Raw genomic sequence first — 19,490 nt, forward strand, 5'->3', positions numbered from 1 at the left:
ATATATTACCCTTCCATATAAAATCAGTTTCTGATCACATTATAAAATCTGATATTATTTTATAAATAACATAAAAATGGACTTTGACAGTAACAGCGTAATACGCTTATTGCATCTTGTTAGTAACAGCATCTACTACTGTCCATTTATGTTTTAAAAGCTACAAAGAAATTTTGTGCTTGGGACTTCTTCCCTTTATAAAATCTCATCAGGGTTCAGCTGGTGAATAAACAGCATGAGATGGGTGAAAAAAGAAAGCTAACAAAAAAGAAAAGCCTCCTCCCACCTAACGGGGGAAGCAATTTTCAATCAAGCTGGGACAGGTTTTCAAAGTGGCTCGCTGCAGCTACAAATCCGGCTGCATTCTCTACTGAGAAGTTCATTCTCTTGCAAGCTTAGACATGCAGACTTCTCAGCAGCTACTGAGCCACTGAAACTTGTCTGCAAGTTACTTTGTGATTACGTAGAGAGAAAAGAAAGAAGTCAATCATGGGACTGTGAGCAAAAAACAGCGCACTGCTGTTTTCACTCCCAGAAGCCAGTAACAGAGCTGAATCCCACACTTAGAGGGTAACTATCTTTCAGAGTTATGTATACAACAGAAGTGGGAACATTTGCAGGGCTCCTGTATAAACACCTACATGGCTGTACAACAGCAAACACATTCTTTCTTATGTGATGATTATATTGATGTGATAAATTAAGTAACTAGAGCACAAACCCCACTAAATAACTCTAATGACCCCATCAGTATTATCCATTTTGCCTGCCCCTAAATCCTTCTGTGCCCAGTCTCGTCACAGTGCAGCCCTAAGCCTCTGCTTAATTTTTATTTTGTTATCCTATCCACCTCACAAACGTGTCATTCTTTTTTTATTTGAAGTTTGAATTTTCATGGACCTCCAAGAGCTCACCATGTCTAAGAATTGTATGTTATAAAAGGAATGGAATATACAAAATCACAGATGTATTCATTTGGTTCCAATAATGGGCAGCCAGACTAAAGTCACAGCCTTTTCCTGGATATTTAAAATCTTTAGAGGATCTTAATACAGCATTCATTGTTTATTCCTTTCTAAAAGAGTACCAGTGAAAATGAGAAATCATAAATCCTGTATGTTAGGATACAATTAGGGTATGTCAGTAAAATTTGTCTCAGTACTATTAGAACAGAACAAAATTCTTATTTTGAAATTAACATTGTACTTGCGGGAGAAAGATGTCTATTAGGTATTACACAGATGTTCTTGACCTTAGAGATAGCTCTAATTGTTTTGTCTTTCAAGTTAAGTAGGTGACATTGCTGCCACATCAGGTAACCTTCTGAACTGAAATATACCAAAACATGATGAAACTCACCTTTATCATATGTTATCACATATACAAACATCCAACATTTATATCGAGCAGCCCTAAGGAACCAAAACAGCAGCTCCATTGATCAGCAGCTATTTTGTGGGGGGCAATGTTTGGTCGTTTTAAAAATACAGATGTATTACTGCTAGAGGTACCAAAAACAGAGCAGCGTAGGTGGCCCTGAACACACCTCTCTGCCTTCAGTTGAGGCCCCTCTGGAGGAGGAATAACTGAGAGCTGATACACCCTGGCATGGTTAGGCACCACAGACACATATAACAGCAGATTATTTCGATTTCAAACTGCACCTCCAGCAGAGAAACGCATTCCTCCTGATCGGAGAGCAACATGTGCATTCCATGCTTCCATCCAAGTTTCACCCTGAAATGCTACAGGATCTTTTTCCTTCCTTTTATTATTTTAAATCAAACAACCATGTCCTGTATTACAGCTTGTAAGAGTCCAAAGCATCTACTTACCTAGATTATGAAAAGATAATACAGCATAAGCCAAATAATCAACTAAAATTCTTGCTCTTGCTTTCTTTTTCTAATTCTTCCTAGGTTAAGTATTTTAATATCTCCCATATGTTAGATAAACACTAATGAATCTTATTTGCATGTATACACTGAGACTCATTATTCATATTAGCTAAGTTAATATGTCACATCTGGCAAATACTGCACTCTTGTTCAAATCAAACAGCAGCTGCTAAATATCAAAAACTATATTTGAATTGTAAGATTTTAAGGGAAATATGGTCTGCTTTAATGTTAATCCTATCAAGAAAAATATTTTTGCGTATTATATGTGGATTAACTTTGGTACGCCCTTACGCACAGAAATGCTAGCTCATGAAAATACTGCAAAACAGGCTTGTTATATTTCCAGTTATGTCCATTTTAAGGATTTAATTTAGTATCAGAAACATGTTCCATATTCTAAAAATGTCTGCAGTTTAATGCTTTTGATGGATTAAAAAATGGTTTAGGAAAAAAATTAATTTTTTTCCGAAGCACAAAAAATTCTAGCATGTGATTTTCATTTAGCGTGAAAATCAAAGCTTTGCAAAAGCCCATGTTTAAGTATATCCACATGTTGTTATTTATCTATATAAAAACACCATTGCTTGTCTACACTAACATTATTCTTCCTAATGCTAACACTGTGATCTGGGGTGTTGTAGGAACTGTTTTAAGCAGACAAAATTCTATGTTTGAAATCAACTGATCGCACCACTAAAAATATTTCATTCATTATACATTACATTTACCATAATGACTATCATCTATCATTTAAGATCAAAATAACCCACTCCAAATTGCTTCTACTCAAACTTTATGCTCCAACTGTATGCTCTGAGACAAATACGCAATTGTAATGATAACCTCTTTTTTTTCATTATTATTTTTTTTTTTACAGATGCTTTTCCTGGAGAAAGGAAAACCAAGGGATTAGACACACAGCAGGTGTCTGCTTTGCCAAAGAAGTCTATAAATCTACAGCTCTCTGTACTATGCCTTGTCCCAGAAAAACTTCAATGCACAACACACTAATGACACAGCTCCCTAAAAATCTTTATGCTTCTCTTCTACACTGGCTGTGTAAGACCTGAAAGACTAAAGAAACAGATAGAGTGTCTGGGAAAGCCAGACAGAATAACAAAGTTGAAAGCAACACAACAGCTTTGCAGAAGTTGAGGACAAGGCACTCATACGGGGCACTGAGAGTGCCCCACGTCTCATGCCTACTTCTGCTAGAGGCTTTCAGGCAACCGTGGCAAAACAGTTCATCTCACTGTTTTTCCCAGGATTTCATAGCAAGAAAGAATTAACACCAAGCATCTAAAGGCAACAGTGCAGTAAAGTAAGCTTTGTACATAACCAGTGAGTTTTCAGAGAAAGTTTAAGTAATGACATGAACTGTGTACTCACCCAAGTTAAGCCAAGTGTTTGGAAGAACCCATGAAGAAACCATGCCTGTGTTAGCAAATGACCAACCAAAGGACCTCAGGGCCCCTTTCAGTCCCAATCCTATATCTCCTGTCTGAATTGTAAATACCTTATACAGTCAGCTTCTTATTATCCAAAATAACTGAGGCTGGCATGTAGGAAACAGCACAATCATGGTGAATAATAACAGGCACATAATGGGGCTTCAGGGTGATTCTACAAGCTTCTCTGAGGAAACCTGGTATAGAACCTTGGTGGAAGGGATGCTTTGGCTTGCAAGAAACTGGCATGAAACTGCCCAGGAAGTTTTCTAAATCTAAACTTTGAGATACTGACTCCAGCTGCACTGCACTCCCAGCTCTCTCAGAAGGAAGTGAGTCTGTGTGGGTGCTTCTTACTCTGTACCACAGTCACACTACAGCCCAGCTAAGTCTTGTGGGGACAACAGAGACAAAGCTACGAGATGCAGGGTCAGACTCAAGAACAGCATAACACAGAAGTGCTGGTTGGTCACCCTTGATCATTCTGGGAATTCAAACTATTCAAAGAGCATTCACATGCACAGTCACTCAATTATTATATTAATTATTCACAAGTTATGTCTCCATTCTGTTCATTAATGCCCCTAGAACAAGCTACTAAATCATAGAGTACCTCCTACTCTAAACACATTATCCTGCAGGAGATTACACATTCGTTTCTTCCATTTCATCTGCTTCTTATCTTACAACTTTATGAAAAACAGAACCTGAAACCGTTCAAAATAGCACACCGTATTGCATTGTAATCCCCCTTCGGTCTCACAGCATTGCAATAAAAAAGATATAAAAACAACCAGCATCAGTTATGCGTAGGATTCCTAAACATCGTGAAAGTAACAGCAGCATCACTTTTACATTTGATCAAATCATTTTGTATCTAACGATATCAGCACTGCCAGTAGTGTGGGCTGGTCTGACTGAATGTGAAATCTTGGCTCAATTTTTAGAAGGTTGGATCACCTATTGCAGCAGTGGAAATTGAAGCCTTCCCATACTGCTGTGTGCAGCGATCATGAAATGGAGTCTGAGTCCTAATTTTGGATTTCTTTAGTTACAGACAATGTCCTGTAGAAAATACTTATACACATATACGGTAATTATTATTTCTCTAGAACTATGCTTACATGAAAGTTAACTTGCCGGTTTGAATTCAGAAAACAAACAGTGAATGCCAATTGTAAAAGCAAAATATTACTGAAACACTATTGACTTTCAAAGAGTATGGGGGAAAAATTAATTGGCAGATGTTTTACATAGCATAATTAACAGTTCATTTGAATGCTCTGTAACAAGATTAAGATAATTATGCTTGGAAACAGAAATGTAATAATGATGAATTACTGGTTTTCATATTACGGTCATTCTCCTACATTCCAAATAATCACCATGTTCAGAAATAGGTGCATCTGTTCTATTTTGTCATCAGCTATACCAAGGGTTATAACTAGTGCCTGGGCAAAGCAGGGCTTTGAGATCTGCACCAGGACTAAACCAAATCCCTGTTCCATTCATCTGCAAAGAGAAAATAAAAACATCTGTCCAGTTTTCACTAGGGCACACTTACTGGACAGAGCTGAAGATTCATTAACAATCTGAATTTATTTATTTTATTTATGGCTAACTGAAGAGCAAAGCTTGGATTCTCTGAGCTTAGCACGTTAAACAACCCCCCCAGTTATGGAAGTTCATCAATGAGAACAGAAGAATGTGTATTCTGTGAAGGTGCACAAAATATAAAATTATATGCTTTCTTGGAAGGGCAGTTAAGTAAGTAATAAGACACTGAATGATTCCAGGCTACGTATAAATTAAGAAGGAGACCAATTGTCAAGGTTTTCTTCTACTATATGCATAAAGATTTTTAGTACTGCGTTCAAGTGCCACAATATTAGTATAAATTATTTCAAATGAGCAGTTTCATGAATGCAACCCCTCGGTGTTAATAACATACTGATAAATTAGGCTTCATATTCTTGTATCTATATATAAATTTTATTTCAAGCTTTCCATTTTCAGGTTTTGTTTTTTTTCATCTTTATTTTCAAAGTTGCATTTTTCTTCTATTTCTCTACAAAGACATACAACCATTAAAAAACCAACCCTACAGCCATTTTCCCTTTAAATTAGAAGCAGATTTTTGTACTTCACTTCTCTCATTTCTAATAGCTTCACTGCTTTCATCACACTTTTCTATCCTTTGTTTTCCTTTTATTTAGCTTTGCTTTCTACTAAATCAAGTCCTTGACTCTTGGAGTCTAAAACCTCACAACTAACAGCACAAAGATCAGAGCATGCACAGAAACAGAAATTGCAAGATAGAAATCTCAAAGACTTGAAAATTAGACAGAGGATGAATAAACAGAGATAGAGGCAGACCGGAGGAAAATAATGAAAAGCACTTTTAAAACTAAAAATAAATTATAAAAGAAAACAAGTGTGTGACTGCATTATTAATGTGCAGCTGAGGGAATTCATTTCTGCAGAAAGGCTGTATTACACCTATCCAAAGTAAAGATTGAAAGGGAGGAGGTAAGAGCAAAAGCATTTTAAACACTGACTGACACCTTTCACATTTAGTCTATGTTTTTATTTTCACCCAGAAGGGGGAAATTTTAAGATATTTACTGTTCCTACTGTTGGTCACTATTGCTTTTAGCTTTCAATTAAAAGAAAGATCTCACTCCGTAATGAAAGAAAACAAAACATTATGCAAAAAAATATTTTTGTATTGACCATCTTTCTCACTTCATTCCTTCACTGTATGTCTCTGCATGTTTCCCAATTCACTTCCTTATTTCTAAGGCTTGTTTGGGCTTTCTGGCTGATTCAAGCACAGTTTCTCAGCAATCCCTAGCTACTCATATGCTCCCTGATGCTCCCGCATTATCTCCTTCTTAATGAGAAACGTGTGGCTCACACCTATGGATGAGAAATGAGAGTGCCTTTCTTCCTTTGGACTTGTCTTAGAAGAGGCAGAGAAGTTGGAACAGAAAACGGCAGAGAAAGGATTTCACCATAGAATTTGTTACAAAACATTACGTTTGCAACAGATAAGCAATTACTTTATATAAATACCCAATAGGCAATCTGCCTAATCTTAGTGAGATTTTGTGGCAGAATTTCAATGTAACCCCTAAAAGGAGGACACTTTTATAAGGCCGCACCCACAAATTGTTTTCAATTGTATTCAATTACAGGCAGAAATGCTATCCAGGGCTTTGATCTTTGATCTCCTCACATATCAGCAGTACACGTTAAGAAACTAAGAAGATAAGAAACACACATGCATTGTAAAGATGTGCTGAGAAGATACTGTGAGGCACGTCAGACACAATGATATACCTACAGTCGTGCAAAGCCCTTATGCAGATGAGTTTCAGACTAGAGGATGTGTAAGAAAAACATAAGGTGGAGAATAAAAGCTGCCTTCAACCCAAACCTCATTTTGCCAGTTACATTGCATTGGACTAAAACACTGATAATGCCAACCTGTATACACTCGAAACTGTGATGACTGTTAAATCTCTTCTCCTAAACTTGATTTAATCTCAGATACTATCTCACCATCACTGGCAAGGCATTCCAATTCATCTAGAGTTGCTTTTACTGTTTTTCAGAAGCTTTTCTAACTAATTTCAAATCTCAGCACGAACTCATGTAATTTCTCTATAACCTAATTTAATATTTAATTTTCAAATAGGTACCTAATTGAATGGAGCTTCTTGAAATGCATTTTCAACTCAGATGTGGCATACATTTAAGGTACATTTCTTGTAATATACTATGGTAATATTTCATAAAGTCTTTTATTTTAGTAAACAGTTTTGCATGGTACTATAATCTGTACTAAAACTGAGTCTGTCCCACTGACTAAAGAGGTATATAATCAGTACACAGCCTCACTGACACAATATATGCAACCTATTACAATCTTCAAAGGGTTACACTTGATACTACTTCCCTATAATTTCTTTGAAATAACTAAGAAATCCGAGTTTGGTGTGAAGGTCAATTCAGACTTACATTGAAAGTGCTTAATTGCTGTGATTTTGTATCTCAAGTTTTGGTCATATAATCATTTTTTAAACAATTAAGTTTCCAAAAGTAACACAAACTAAGAGGTTACTATTACCATTTCAACTATAGGTCTTTGTATATAAAAAGATGTAATTTCAAGTAGTGTTTGAACATACCTAATAATTGAATTCTACACGATATTCAAACAGTATCTGAAATTACATTAAAAATGCATTTAAAATGTAAAGCTAGAGAGAGCCATCTACAGTATATAATGTGAAAGGAGGATTTGTGAAACTTTGATGGAGAAGTGCCATATCAGTTTAAAAACATTTGTGAGTCTTCCAGTATGGAAAAGACAAAGCTCTTACCGTTTCCTTTGGAATTTGTGACTGGCTTTGTTCTGCATTCTAAAGGAAGTAAAAAAAATAAATAAGAACACAGCTATATACAACATAAACTATCTATTAGTAGGGGGATAAGCAAAGAGGTCTAATTCTGACATGAAGTGGTAAGAGAAAAATGAAGGGCATTCATCACGCTGATTCAATTTTCTTCTAAATTAGCACTAAATGAGAAGTGAACAAAAATAACATGCAGCAATCTGAGGCCAGCGCACCTGGCTTAATCTGGTTATGAAGAAGGTGGCTATCTGGCTAAGGAAGGATCCCAACTGCTTGCACCATTGTCTGGCTAGTGGAATGTCTTGGATGTTCTCCCTGGCATTTCTCTTCTACTCTGAGGGCTTCAAAGAATGACCTCAGCAATCCAGATGAAGCCTTCCAAATATTTTAATTAAATATCTGTTTTAAAAAACATCCATTCACATTTCAGTAAGGGATTTCCCTTTGCCATAAGTTTGAATAACAGAAACAGAATAACCACACTGCGTATCCAAAGATAGGAGGGTGCTTTTAGCATAGCATAGGTGGAGCCCTCCTGTACTCTGCATTTACGTCTTAGGGCATATGAGGCAAACATACATCATTGAGAAACCATTCTGCATTCCTCAAAAATTCTGGAAGCACACATAAGGAATACTGCTCTTCCAAGGCCATGCACACCCATATGAAAATCCCTTTAAACACTCAGGGATCATCTTGCTGCTGGCTGGATGATCGCTTTCAGGCTAACCAGATATTCTTCCATAATGAAAACCAAGAATTTTTTGGATTTTTTTGTTTTGGAGTCTTGCAGAGGATTGAAATTTTTAAACACAAGAAAATGTAGTGGTAAAATGTTAATGCAAACATTCAGTTAGCTTTAATCTATAGTCAACAACCAATAAAACAAAAGATGAAGGAGGCAAATGCTAGGAACACATAAAGGACCTACAAGTAGCAATGGACACGTTAAGGTTGTAGGATAAGGGAGACTAACTGCAGGCCCATCTCTCTTTGCTAACATTGAGAATTTTTTTAGCTCAAAAGCTGAGTAACCCAAACCAATACCTCAATGGATTCAACAGTAGCAAGCTCTACAAAAATATGTCACAGGAAGTTAACTTCAGGTTTGTGAAAATGATGACAGTCTAGTGAGTTTAACTTAATTACAGTACTCCTCACCCCTTTCATAATGAAAGGGGGCAAGAGGATGAGATTTTTATGAGAAAATCTCACGGTGATGTGGTCAAACACTAAGATATCAGGTATTTGGCGTTAAGTAACACTGAAAGTAATAAAATGCCTGGTATTCTGAAGAAGCATAACTGGTTTTCGAGATCTCACTGTTGGGAGTGGAATCCAGTGGAATCTGATTTTACACACTGTGGCCACATTTTAATCACTTTTACCATTATCTGTATTATAGAAGCTGCTACACTGAATAGTGGTTCTCCATCACACTCACAGCTCTTAATGTGACAACACAAAATCCCATACTAACCTCAATGGGCTCAGTTTAACATTCCTTTAAGTTTTATATATAACTACACATTTTTGTAGTTTCCTTCCAGACAATAATGGCAACGTGCATCACAGACATTAAACTCACAACTCTCCTGAAAGTTTATTATCTTCATTTAACTTACAAAGAAACCCAAGGATAAATAACTTTTTGAAAGTCGTTCATGTAGCCATAGCCCAAAACATAAAATTTAAACACCCCTTTTATTGGGATTACTATCTGTACAAATGTTGGCAAATATAAAATGGTTTTAACAGAGTGCTGCTCAGCAATGAACAGCAAGTCCAGCACTTTATAGGATGGATAATATTAAATAACATGATTTTATGCTTACAGTTTCTGAGACATATCTCATTAAGGCAAAATCTAATGCATACAAATGTAGAAAATGTGACAGAAATAGGGGAAGGATGGAAAGACAAAGAAGGTTTGTATGGCAAAAGGATGAACCAACATGCTTTCAGATCCCCTCCCTCATCCAATATTAATTTTCTTTCATCTTCTACATAAAGCTAGTAAAAGTCAATGAGAGGAGCTGTCTAAAAAGATGTTTTTCTTTTAAGGTTATTTCTTACCAGAGAAGAAAGAACAGCCCTTATGATGGGTTTTAGTTCAACACCTTCCCCAGCAATTCTGCTTATGCTCGTTGACGGCTGTCAGCAGAGCATACCTAACATTTCTTCAAGTCAAAATGCAAACAAACACATCTTTATGCAACAGAGGATCATCACACCCATATACTGTCAGATCCTCACAGTGCAATTTGTTCAACTGGAGTTGCAGAAATGTACAGCAGGTCAGATCTGACCCTCTGACCGAAGAGCCCACCTGACAAAAAGACCTGGTTTCTCTAGTCTGATGTCTGCCAAAATAGCTCAGAGTATCACCTGAGCAGCAGCAGGCAGGCTACTGAGGTTAAACTCACTTAAAGGATCTAATTTCATGTTATTTTTAGACCTAAATCAAGTATTACTATCATTAAATACATGCCATACTCACACCATATATTTTTATAAGACATTCAAACAAAATAGAAAGTTAAATTACGCGCTATTTAATTATGTAATTTCCTATATTTAGTATAGAAATAATATACACAAAATTAATAATTTTCTTATTTCTAAGTTTATTTAGAAAACTTAAAAAGCATTTTCATTCACCTTTATGAAAGATAGCAATACTGTGAAAATTACACATCATAGGAAATTATAAACAGATTGCTTTCATGGGTGCAGCATTAATGTAGGGCATAATATGATTTCAAATGGTTCATTTCTCTTCATTTTAACTTGCATGTATATGCATCAATACTTTCAGTCGTATTCCAAGCATACTCAGCTACAACTGTGATACGTTTACAACATTCCCTGTCATTTTGACTTACTAAGTTTAATTGTAGTTTTGAAAATAAAAGACTAATGTTAAATGTCTTGAAATGGCCAAACAAAAATCTATTATTTTTGCATTCAAAATAACACAAAACCAATAGAAAAATGATAGAATCTATTCATCACACTACAAGCCACTTATATTTGTCCATTTTTATGATAATGAAGCCAAATAATTTATTTTTAGAGCTATTTATAGCTATGATAATACAAATAATAGATAACTTCAGCAGTTTAATTGAATACAGAACAAAGTAAGACTGCTACATTCACCGTCTATCTTTTCATAACAGAAATTATCTTGAATAATTATCAGAGAAAACTTCTGTATACATTATGCAAGTGGAATAGGTACAATATGAAACATCATTTTATTTCCATTTGATGTAAATTTCTCAGAAACATTTTTTGAATTACCCTGATAAATTAATAACTGCAGGGTTTCCATTGCATAGAGAGGTTTCATTTATATTCAAAAAAGGCTACTGTTTTTTATATATTCCACTTTTTAGGTATTTACATATTCTGTTTTGGCATAATTGTATATGCACTGAAATATTTTAGTGAGCAAGTAGTGGGATAAATTGCAAGCTTTCAAGCATAGATTTGTCCATGTGAAAGATATGAAATAATTGCTTGTCTCCATGCATTCAAAGAAAGTTCATCCAATAGCTACTTCTATAGTAAACATCTTCACTCAAAGTAAAATTCTCATTTATACATTACTAACAAATATTTAATTCCAATACTAGATCTCAAAGATGATAATAAACATTCATGTGAAATGTCCTAAATAAATACTATTTTGTTTCCTTATACGCAGTGCATATGTTTACTAGTAGGTGACAGAGATCAGATCATTTGCTCACATTCATCTAAATAAATCTCTTAGCTTCTCTCTATTTTACGCACCAGTTCCCTTGGATGGAATGTTTCTTCCTGTCGAAAAATCAGGAGGCTGACAGTCCCTCCCATCTTGGTGCTTCTCAGCAAGGATACAACTTCCTCTTGAGTTTTGCCTGTTAAGTCAACTCCATTCACCTGAGACAAAGGAAATATTAGAACTTGGTAAGACACTAAAATAGGAAAAATATTAGATTTCATGTAGAAAATTTATCTGATTCTCATGAGATGATATTTTTTAAAAATGCCACTGAAAAGCACTGCTTCCTGGGTCAGTATCACTTAGAGAAATTGCTGTAAATTATAAAAATAAACTACACAAATAAACTCAAACCATATTTATGTGATCTTGAAAAAAAGACCACATACACTTTGTCTAGAAATATTTCAGAAACCTGGCTCATACCTGTAGCCAAAGTACTCTCAAAACCTCAAAGTGCTTCTATCAAATACATTTAATTTTAACTTTTATATGGTTGTTTTATTTCTCTTTCACGCATATTATTACTATCCACACTATTTCACACGTATTTAATATTTATAGTAATTTTTTCTTCTTTGTTATTTCCTTCTTCTAGTCAATCTCTTCTCTGGCTTTCTTCATGTTTTTCTTTTTCTCATTTTCCACTCTCACTACTGTTATTTATGACACTTTCTCATTTCCATTCAAGAACATAAGAAATTCTGCCAGATGTTGTCTTACTAATTAAACATGCATTCTTCACATATGAATGCAAATAAGAATCAAGACAGCAATGTTTCCTTGTACTTAAGCAACAACAGAGCACAGTATACTCTACAGCAGTTTCATCTACCAGTATTTTTACATGAATTTTTGCATAAAATTCTTTTGATGAAAACCAACGTGTGTGATCCAAACAGATTCTGTCTTTACATTGGTGTTGTACATACATACATTCTAAATGCATCTTCCAAAATAAACTGTGCCCAAAGTAGAAAACTCTTTATCCCCAAAAGAACATAGGGGAGGGTTTTGGGTTTTTTTTGCTTATTTTCAGTAACCTGATCCCTTGGCCTCCATATGCCACTTACACAGTACAGCCAAGTGTGGAGTATGTAATGGAACATTTTCCACAGTGTGATTGCGTGAGATAACTTGAGGAAGGGAGAAGCCAGGGAAAGACAGGGTATTCTCAGGCCTCTTCAGAAACACTGCGGGCACATCAACAGTGTGAAGCAAGGGAACTCGGTGTTAGAAACCATCTTCTTCTTTTCCTTCATAGAAGATCACAGCTCACATGGTTGAGATGCCATAATCATCTTTTTAGATGCCTCTCAGTCTCCTACCTACGTCATCCAGGTTACGTTGACATACTTTCAGCAATTACAATAATTACAGAAGGCTATGTGCTCTAGAAATAATTCAAGCTGACTTAGTCAGTTTGGCAGAAAAGTGAAGTTAGTGCACAAAGAGGCAATTACACAAATCTCACTTGTACCTCCAGTGTCATTTGGCTTAGGGACAGCAATGAAGAGCTGTGGAAGGTGACATCTGATATCACTCCAGCTAGGTCTGCAAGAAGATATTAAGGGGAATTTAATTCCCTTGAGGCCATTCTCCCTTCAGGAGTGAAGTAGCCTTGTTTCTCAGTAGCACTACTCCCCTGTCATATAAGCTATTGAGAGTTTTTGGAGTAAATTACACTGTGGGTTCATGCCAAAACACAGACATGCAATGCATCTTCACCTCGATTAATCGGTCTCCAGCTTTTAGTCTCCCATCTTGAATAGCTGCACCTCTTGGAAGGATGTTTTTCACATAAATTGGAGCAGAGCCACCAATTGGAACATCTCTTGAAGTAATGCTAAATCCCAGGCCCTCTGTACCTGCATAAAGAATGTATAATGTTACTTGTGAAAATGCATTTTATTTTATATTGCATTTTAATTTCATTCAGCAGAATGTATGCATATCTCACTGATACAATCCAAGAAAAAAATAATATATAAGATATAATAGTTACTGTAGAGGAGAGGGAAAAAAAGCACAATATAACTGAAGTAGTGACTCTTGGCACAGGTGGCTTAGCAGGCCCTTCATGAAACTCACTGTTCTTATGATTTCCAAGTCACTGCCATATTTCCAACTTTCTATTTCAGATTAGATGAGTGACAAGGAACCAGAACAAAACATATTTGATGTCCTGTCACTGCCTTCCCCCATGTCAATCTGGATATTGTCAATAATCCCCTCTTTTTCTACTGCAGCTTCTTCAGCAAGTCCTTAGACATGACGCCACAGGGCTTCGTCAACTCCCATATGGGCCCCAGCATGAATGGGCAGAACCGTAACTTCGTGGTCTCATTCCTTCTGCTCATTTCTTCAGCAGCTCCTCTGCCCCATGGGCTTCTGACCTGGCTCTTGGCAAATCCCTCACATGCTGTTCCACACAGTGATGTGCAAGCTGGTGCCAGGGCCAGGCCAGGAGGTTGTGCAATTGACAGCACTTGGCTGATGCAGACCTCTAAGGTGACCATAAGAAATCTACAAGAAAGTCCTGTACATATGGCAAATGAGGCCTGCTCATATCTAGAAGACATTCGTCTCTGAATTGTACCTCATGGTAATACCCCACCAGCAATAGGACTTGTGATCTTCCCTCTGAATCCAAAGTTATTGACAATCTTTGAAACTCTAGGTTGAAGTCTCTGTGACATTACACATCAGACAAGGTCCATTCAGAATACTTAACTCAGCATGAAAATCAGACAGACAGATCGAGAGCCTCCAGAGTGGCACCATCAATTTGAAACACCTTGGAAGTTGTCAAAATACGTCTACATTTCAAGGCCAATCTAGATTTAGATTTTAGATTTTTAGACTTTTACCTGACTGACTTAGGTAACTTGCAGTTAGGTCTCAGCTATATCAGTTTTACGTGAGGTCCTTTCCACATGCATAGTTATGGTCCCTAAAAGTTGCACAACACAGAATATGTATACAATCATGGGGACAGTCACTGATTTTATACAACAGTCCTCAATCTGGAGCCTCTAGTGCATCCTGTGTGAAGGACACACAGAATTACTTGAGGTTAAAGCCTGAATTAATTTTGCCCTTAATCTTCTCCATGTTCATTTGCTAAGTCAGTTTTTCTATTATGCATGTTAATATTCACACTTGCAAAAAGGAAGGAACAGTTCAATGTAGTTGGTATCAGCTTATACACATAATTCTGAAATCTGCACAATTGTATTTGACTAAGATGTAGCACAATATAATTTGTTATCAAGAACTTGACACAGGTGATTGGGGGTTGGAAAACACAACCTTTTAAAGTCTTCATCTTGAAAGTATCTAAGTCCTGATTTACCCACAGCAAGTGTGTGCAGCTCAGATGGTTCAGGAAATTTGGATCAGTTCCAAATTCAGTGACACGAGTTCCCTTCCTTATGTCTGCAGCATTCGAGATAGATGAAAAAACTGATATTTGAATTTGAAAGTTTTCAGTCATTTTCAGACTGATATAAAATTTATCAGTGCTATTACATACAGATGAAAAAATGTTAGATCTCTTAACATCCATATTTTACTTTGGAGACCTCACAATTTTAATGATGCTTCAAACATTCATAGATCTCTTTAGCTCCTTGCAACATGTGAAAATGATCTATAAAAGTGAAAGGTTGGGTTTTTTAAGTAGCATCTCCGCTTTTTATGGAATTTATCTCTTCCTTAATTTAAGGATCTGTGTAGAAAACTGCTGTTCAAATACATGTTTTGTGCACTAAGATTTCTAAAGTGCTATCAGAGTGGGACAACATGCCCAGGACAATATTTCATTATTAATAAGCTTAATTCCCACAGCTTGATCATGGTGTTATTACAGATGCCTGGTTCACACACTCCACTGTAAGCCCCCCCAGAAAAAAAAACAAACAACAGAAGATGAAACATTCACATTACAAATGTGCACAGAATAGAAGCTTGGACTGTGGCATTTTCTGCTGTCAACTATTCAGAAAGACTTGACCAAAGTGAGAAGAACGCTGAAGATCCACACTGAGTCCAGATATTAGCAGAATAAAATTCTAATTACTCATTTATGTGGAAAGAAAGGGCTTTGACTTGGGTTTCATTCTGCTCTGCTGCTTTCTGCAGCTTTGTATGAGGCAGCTCTTGGCTTCATTTACAGCTGGCTTTTTCACAGCGTCACTATGCTATTGGTGTTCTAGAGCTGCCCTTAGCTGGACAATGCAGCTTCACAAACTGCCATGCTTAATTATATTTAAGTTAGGATTGACAACACTAAATGGGTGATAAATGGGTGTGGCCAAAAATAAATATGATTTCAGTGACTGGATTGTTCCAAACATTTTTTTTCCTTTTCTTCTTCCTTTTTATACACAAAATTTATTCAGTTATCCCTACTCCATGCATTTTAGTTGCCCCATTAACAGCAATGGACAAAAAATATCTCCCCATTGCTAAAATATATTCAGTCGTGAGAATGTAAAATTGTGAGGTAGGCTAACTGTGCAAACATGCTGTAGACGCCTCTGATACTGTAGGAGGCAATGCAACATGATACCTCTGATTTATAACAAAAAAGCATTAAAATGGGAGAAACTGGACATGACAAACCAGTATAAGAGGTGAAAGAATAAGGAATTTCCATCTTTTTGAAAACAAAGAGAGTCCTACTCAAAGTCAGGAGCTTTAGCTTGCAAGGTCCAGATTATCTAAGCTATGTTCAATGCAATATCTTAGAGATTTTGAAATCAGTGACAGCAGAACACGTCTTCTTCACTCTATAGTTGTCATCTCTGACAACTATCAAATTACACCAAGTGATAATGATGTTTAACAATCACCCACTAATTTGTGTAATGCAAATTCTTAAGCTCCTTTTGATAAATCAGCAGCTCTCTCAACAAGTTAGAGCTCCCCTTTTCTCCTGAATGCCATTTTGAGCACACCTCCTAAGGTCACATTACCTGAAAGTGCTCAGCCAGCTCCGACCTGAAGACAAAGAAGTACTAGGTGAATAAAAACAGCAGAGGCAATAGCAAAGCAGCTCTGTTGTGCAAACAGAATTGAGGCAGATTTCATGCTCCAGTTGGTGCTTTGGAGGATATTGGTTCTATTAGCAATAAGATACGGAAAAAGAAAGATCCTTCATGGAAATCGTTAAACATATGTTCAAAATGAAAACTACCTAATCATTTGGAATTAGTCTGATCACAAACTGATATTATGTTAAAATAATTTTTAAACCTTATTGGAGAGTGCTAGATTTTCTGTTATCTTCCAGTAAAGAAGTGTTTAATTTCTCAGTAACGTTATGTTTATCTTCTAAACTGTAGGAAGAGTGTCTGGAGTAACATTTCTCATTTTCCAAGGCTCCTCCCCTGCATCAAAAATTGTGCAGTCCTCAATCAGCACCAACAGCAGGTCTAAATTCTCCAGAGCAAAATGGGCCCCTGGGGAAAAATACTGCCAGAACATGAGACAAAAAGCAGTCATCTCCTCAACACTGCTTCCACTGCTTACACGTCACTCTCTACAGGACATTAATTCAGAGACTGAATGAGGAAAATCTGAAAGATCTGTACTGTTTACTATTTACAATACGTCTCTTATAGTATTTTCCCCTTCAGGAGTGTAAGCAGAGCTTGAAGTAATTCATGCTCTTCTTTCTCCTCAAAGACAATGTACATGAGTTTTCAGGTGCTTTCTAAGACATTTTTATCAAAATATTTTATAATGATACAATTGGGCAATTTGCTAGCACAAAGGACGCAGACAAAATTTTATAACATCCTAAATATGGAAAATCCATGTGGGTGAACAGTTTTCAGATGGAATAAAGGATTGTAAAGGAAAAGTACAGACAAAGAACACAATCTCATTTTCTTAAAATAATAAGGGATATTGGTTAATATTAACAGTTCGTGACACAAAGTAGTTTAAACAACTGAATTACAAAATAAAACATCTCCACTTAATGAAAGCATTGGATTATGAAATTATCAACTATAAGGGGAGAGATAACATTACAACAAAACTAACTAGAAGGGCTGAGCATTTAGTGGCAATAATCACAGTAAATGCTCTCTTTCCAAGCATTTCAAATTCCTGCTTTTTCACCATGGACTGTTCCTTGAGATCTGTGGATGGATGGATGATTTCCAAAATAATTATCCTATCATTTTACCCTAGAAAGTAGTTTTTGCTAAGGACTGAACCTCATGAAAGAATTGAACTGAAAATATCCTCTCCTCATCATTAGGGGCTTCAATAATCTAACCAAGACCATTTTAGATACTTCCTTAGAAGTTGGTTTACTGCCTTTAATTTAAGCTCCATATTTTCAGAATATCAGCATTATTGTGGACGCAAATGACTGTTTATGAGTCTGTTTCTTAGCTGTCTATAAAATTGCTGCAGCCACACACCCAAACAATACAAACAATTGCATGCTCATTTTTTTATGCAGTTGCATGGTTTGGAATGAACATTCTCTCTTTTTTTTTTTTTTTTTTTTTTTTTTTTCTTTCTTTAAGACTCCTAGTACATAATGATCAGAAGTATGAAAAAAAAAAAAAAAAAAGGAAAGGTATTCTTCTTCAGTGCGTAGTAATGCTAAAAGTTATTTGCTTCACTTCTAAATCTTACTTCTCAAGGTCACTTAAACAATTTAGGAATATACTACATTTCAGAAGTGACAAATACCACTACTGCATCTCCAAAGAGAATCTAAAATCAGCCTGCTTCTAAGAGAACATTTCAATCATTTCAAAAGAAATTTTAAATAAAAATTTAAAATGTCAGTTCAAAGTCTGGCTGAAAAAAAAAACGTGGGAAAACAGGAGAATATGATGAAAAATGCATGTAAATCTGTACAGTTCAGATACATAATGCAGGATAATTTAATAGTCAAGTTTAGGATTCCATGTTTTATTGCTGCACTGTATAAACCATTCAACACAAGTAAAACAAGTGATTTTCTATCCATACGCTTTACTCCACAGCAAATATGATATAATTCTAGAACAGTTTGGTTAGAAGGTACCTACAAGATCATTAAGTCCAATGACCACTTCATTGCTAACCAAGTGTAATTTTAAGGGCACTATCCAAACGCTTCTTGAGCGCCGATAGGCATGGGGCATCAGTCACCTACCTCTCCAGGAAGCCTGTTCCAGTGTCTGAAAACCCTCAAGGTAAAGAAATTTTTTCCCAAACCCAGTCTGAACCACCCTGATGCATCTTTGTGCTGTTCCCATCCTGTCATCAGTTTCCAAGAGCAGAGCCCAGAACCTCCCTCTGTTTCCTCTACTCAGGGAGCTGCAGACAGCAGTGAAATCACCTCCTGGCTTCCTTTTCTCTGGAATGAACAGCCACATAACCTCAGCCCCTCCTCAGACGACAAGCCTTCATGCCCTGTGACCAGTTTTGTTACCCTCTGGATGCATTCAATATCTTAATATATTTTATTTACCTTAATTTCTTTTTTTATACTTTAATTTAGCTTTCTTACAAGCTATCCATAAGAACTCATTTCTGCCTCTAATTATTTCTTTTTTTTTTTAAAAAAAAAGAGATGTGTTGCAAGGCTGAGTGCTGCAGTGCTACACTGTGCAGTGACCAGGCACCTGGTAGGTCTTCAGTGTTAAGCTGCAATAAGAGGCATCATTAGCAACTACAGAAGGGGGAACAAGCAAACAGGGATCCAAGAGGAAACTGAAGAGCAAGAAGTCTTGTAATTCTCCTCACATAAAAAAACTACACATTTTTCTCTGTTGTGCACTGAAGTGCCTCCTTCAGACCTAAGCATCTCCTAGAACATGGTACGAGGCCCTTTCTGTGACAGACCCGGCAATTCCTACAGCTTTCTGGCTGTTAGGCTGTTTTTTACTTCCATCACTTCATTCTTTCTCTTGAAGCTATAATATTTTGCAAG

At 36.3% G+C, this 19,490-nt stretch overlaps 1 protein-coding gene across 15 annotated transcripts in view; it reads right to left on the minus strand.

Moving 5' to 3' along the window:
- Nucleotides 1–19,490, minus strand: part of PARD3 (par-3 family cell polarity regulator) — a 425,937-nt gene that overhangs the window by 182,250 nt on the left and 224,197 nt on the right. For all 15 annotated transcript variants that reach the window (XM_042889264.1, XM_042889270.1, XM_042889262.1 and 12 more), the window contains 3 exons: nucleotides 13,271–13,410; nucleotides 11,572–11,700; nucleotides 7,738–7,776 (listed from right to left, as the gene is read on the minus strand). In XM_042889264.1, coding sequence (XP_042745198.1) covers nucleotides 7,738–7,776; nucleotides 11,572–11,700; nucleotides 13,271–13,410 — 308 coding nt within the window. The remainder of the gene's footprint in view (nucleotides 1–7,737; nucleotides 7,777–11,571; nucleotides 11,701–13,270; nucleotides 13,411–19,490) is intronic.

The sequence above is a fragment of the Lagopus leucura genome, unplaced genomic scaffold (genome assembly GCF_019238085.1).
Source record: "Lagopus leucura isolate 7727_CA_CO unplaced genomic scaffold, USGS_WTPT01 Super-Scaffold_100157, whole genome shotgun sequence".
NCBI lineage: Eukaryota > Metazoa > Chordata > Aves > Galliformes > Phasianidae > Lagopus > Lagopus leucura.